The sequence below is a fragment of the Saccostrea cucullata genome, unplaced genomic scaffold (assembly GCF_032062105.1).
Source record: "Saccostrea cucullata isolate Sc308-1 unplaced genomic scaffold, CSIRO_AGI_Scuc_v1 ctg14401, whole genome shotgun sequence".
Taxonomy (NCBI): Eukaryota; Metazoa; Mollusca; class Bivalvia; order Ostreida; family Ostreidae; genus Saccostrea; species Saccostrea cuccullata.
This window is the reverse complement of record NW_026919393.1, coordinates 2777-6042: the sequence shown is the minus strand read 5'-3', so window position 1 is coordinate 6042 and position 3266 is coordinate 2777. Positions and strand designations below refer to the sequence as shown.

General features: G+C 37.0%; 1 protein-coding gene across 1 annotated transcript; it reads left to right on the top strand.

Annotated features, from left to right (window-relative positions):
• Positions 1-1185: 1185 nt before the first annotated feature.
• On the top strand, positions 1186-2903 carry LOC134230546 (uncharacterized; the record flags this gene model as incomplete). The annotated part of the gene is made up of 4 exons (XM_062712379.1): positions 1186-1224; positions 1374-2089; positions 2243-2377; positions 2801-2903. Coding segments are annotated over exons 1-4 (993 nt in total), but the record flags the coding sequence as incomplete, so codon positions are not given.
• Between the last annotated feature and the right edge of the window lie 363 nt (positions 2904-3266).

The window sequence follows — 3266 nt, the reverse complement described above, 5'->3', positions numbered from 1 at the left end:
CTTTATTCACCAGATGAACCAAAACGCCCGACAAGATTATCTTTGGAGTCCAAAGATATCAAAGAAATATTGGTAGATTATAGAGAAAAGAATTGTGAATTTCTGTGCGAAATACCCTCCATGAAGGGTACAAAATTAGGCTGTTCATATGTCATTGATGAATCCCCATACATATATCCTGTTTGTAATTTAGATAAAAAAGATGACAGTGAGGACTTCGATGACATATCAAACAGTGTAAAATCCTGTATAATGGATGCTTTTCAAGTGTGTAGAAAAAAGGCTACAGAGGTTTTAGTTTGGATATTAGCAGACACTAATCGAATATTCAGTAAAGGAATTCCTTATTCTCTTCCTGTTGCCTATGCCATGAAGGGATATAGTCTTGGTACCCAAGTAATGAGAGATATGCACGAGCATGTATTACAAGCTTGTCATGAGAAAAAATTACAAGTAATAGCAAGCTGCTTTGATGGACAATGGGCCAAATTAGCAACGCGGGACAAAAAAGGAAAACCTTTAACATTAATGCAATTACAGCGTGATGTCTATGAGGAGGCAACAAAAATGACACGGGATGCAATAGTTAAGAAACTAACATCTGAGCCTATCATTGATAACGAAAAAAGGAATCTTCGAACGGAAAGTTCAGGCACTGCTCTGGAGATTTCCTGCGACCGTTTAAAACGAGTGATGCAATCTGCAGGTAGCAAATTGAGGAGAAAGAAAATGAATACAGCACAAGCGGAAACAGGTGATACCACGTCGTGCCTTCCAGATGAAGCTTTAGAAACTTTACTCGTTGCTGAACATTCTACGCATGTAGATAGTACCGTAATTGATCAGGATCTTTTCACTGAAGAAGATGTCACCATAGAGGGTATTGACAAAGAAAACATAGAGAATACTTGCCTTCAGACTGTCATTCCACAAGTACCTGAAAAAATAATCGAAACAATTCTTCATAATCTAAAAACTCACTCAAACAAGAACATTGTGAAGAAATGGTCAAACAAAACAACTGATGGACTATAAGAAGCTTTAGTCAACAGACTATTACTCATGAAAATGCAGCATGAAGAAATGAATGTAGTCATTGAAGCAACAAAAGAGCTACATTATAAATTTGGAATAAGATTTAAAAAATCATGCTCGCGGGATGAAAAGGCAAAACAAATTAAAAAAATGTTTAGTGAGAACGAAGATGACACATGGGAGAGGAAAGTAAGAAAAATGATGCCCCTCAAATATTTTGCCTCTGTTATTGTCCGCTCAAGCTCAACCAAAATACCAAAAGAGCGATTAAATAATACAATAGCAGCTTTGATTTATGACACAAGATATGATGAATGGGGGGACAATTCACATTTCAGCTTCACACAAGGATCGAGAATGTAGGCACAACCATGTGGTTCTCTTTTCCCGAATTCAACGAAGAGAGACAACAAATTGAGCCAAAGTGTTTGGACGCCCACCATTTGTTAGTAAATCTTCGCTGTAAGGTGTGTAAAGATGGCTTGCTTGGTGTACGGAAGGAGGCATGGCATAGAGTAGCAGAGAACAACAACTCCATTATCAGTAATGCTATCGTTGTTGACTTGGTGGATAAACAAAATAATGCCTTTGCGAAAAGGACATTTTCAAAAGCTGTTGAAGATGAAATGCGAAATCTTGCGTTTTCTACAGAAGCAGACTTTTGCAGCCTTATTCGTCGATGGTACGAATCTGAAGACTCAGGAGGTATTTCTGCCGTAGAAAGAATTCAACGAAAACTTGACCTGAAATCCTTTTTGCTGAGGGATGTTGATTTTGGAGTTTTTCCTCCACCGGGGATGTATGTCAAAGGATTCCCAAAAGTAATGTACGAGGGTTTTCTCCAGAGAATAGATACATCTATTCAGTTGTACAGTATTGTGAAAGGACAATCTTATAATCAGAGATCACTTTCATCTCTTGTAAATGAAACATTCTTTGGTGAATTAAGCGAGCTGGAACCAACAAAGCTTGGATGTCCGAAAGCTGTTAGTGTCCCACGCCTCATGGCTAATGTTACAGAGATGCAGCACTATCGATGTGATCCATCGGACAGGTATACATCCATTCTTACATTTCTCTCTCTCTCTCTCTCTCTCTCTCTCTCTCTCTCTCGCTATATGTAAACAGAATCCAAAATATAATATTTTATAAATGTCAATCACACAGATTTAAATACATGTGATTAAATTACACGGAATCTGCACAGAGCATTCCATATCTGCACCACACGGAAGTCTGTGTACCCCAATGAGAAACTGATGGAACCTTTATATCATACATTTGAACAAAATGAAGTTCAAGAGATTTGCTACCTGAGGCCTGTGTCATTGATATCACCAAGGTACATGTATAAAACTTTAATCAAATACCGTATAGCGGGTTATTTTAGCGGGGTGCTAATTTTGGCTTATTTTGAGGGCGGCCCGCTAAAATTTTAATCGCTGAAATAGTGAGACAATAGTTAATTTAGTCTTCTTAGTGTTCATCGGTAAAGAGATGAAAACCTGTGTCCGCTAAAATAAATTACGCCAAAATTATTGGGGTACCTTTCAGCAGGCAAAACGCCAAATTTTACACCCGCCAAAAAGACCCGCTATACGGTAATAAGTTCAGACGAATTACGAATGCTGGCATGTGGGCCATAAAAGTTAGACAAGCTCACTTTTGATCTCAGTCTCACTTTTCCTTTTGAAAAAGTGACCTGGTCCTTATTATTTTCTAAAATTGGTTATAAATATAACTATCCAATAATTCTATTTTCTAGAAACCATGCATTCGATGCCCCTGAGCTGTTTGGAAAGCGACAACTGAAGTCAAAGCGATCTGATATATCACAACCTAGTGGTGTATCTAGAGGATGCCTTCCAGTTCGTCAACATCATAAGTGTGACGAATCAAGATTTTACCGACGACGCGTTTAGGTATTCCTCTGCAGGAAAATCATCCTTAACATTTTCAATGGTAGAATATGAAATGTGTTTTTGTAATGAAAACCCAAACAAGACTGATTTAATACCATGTTTGTAAAGTTTATTCTGCACTCTTTGCAAACATTTAAAAATAAAACATGCAAATTTTAGTTTTGGTTGTACATGTAATTTTCAAAACTGATTTTTTTTACGTTTATTTTTTTCTTTAATTAACAGTGAACACTACTTGTGTGCATAGTTAAATCACTTAAACTAAAAAATAATATTCATTTGTAAGACACAGACTTTCAACTCTGTTGA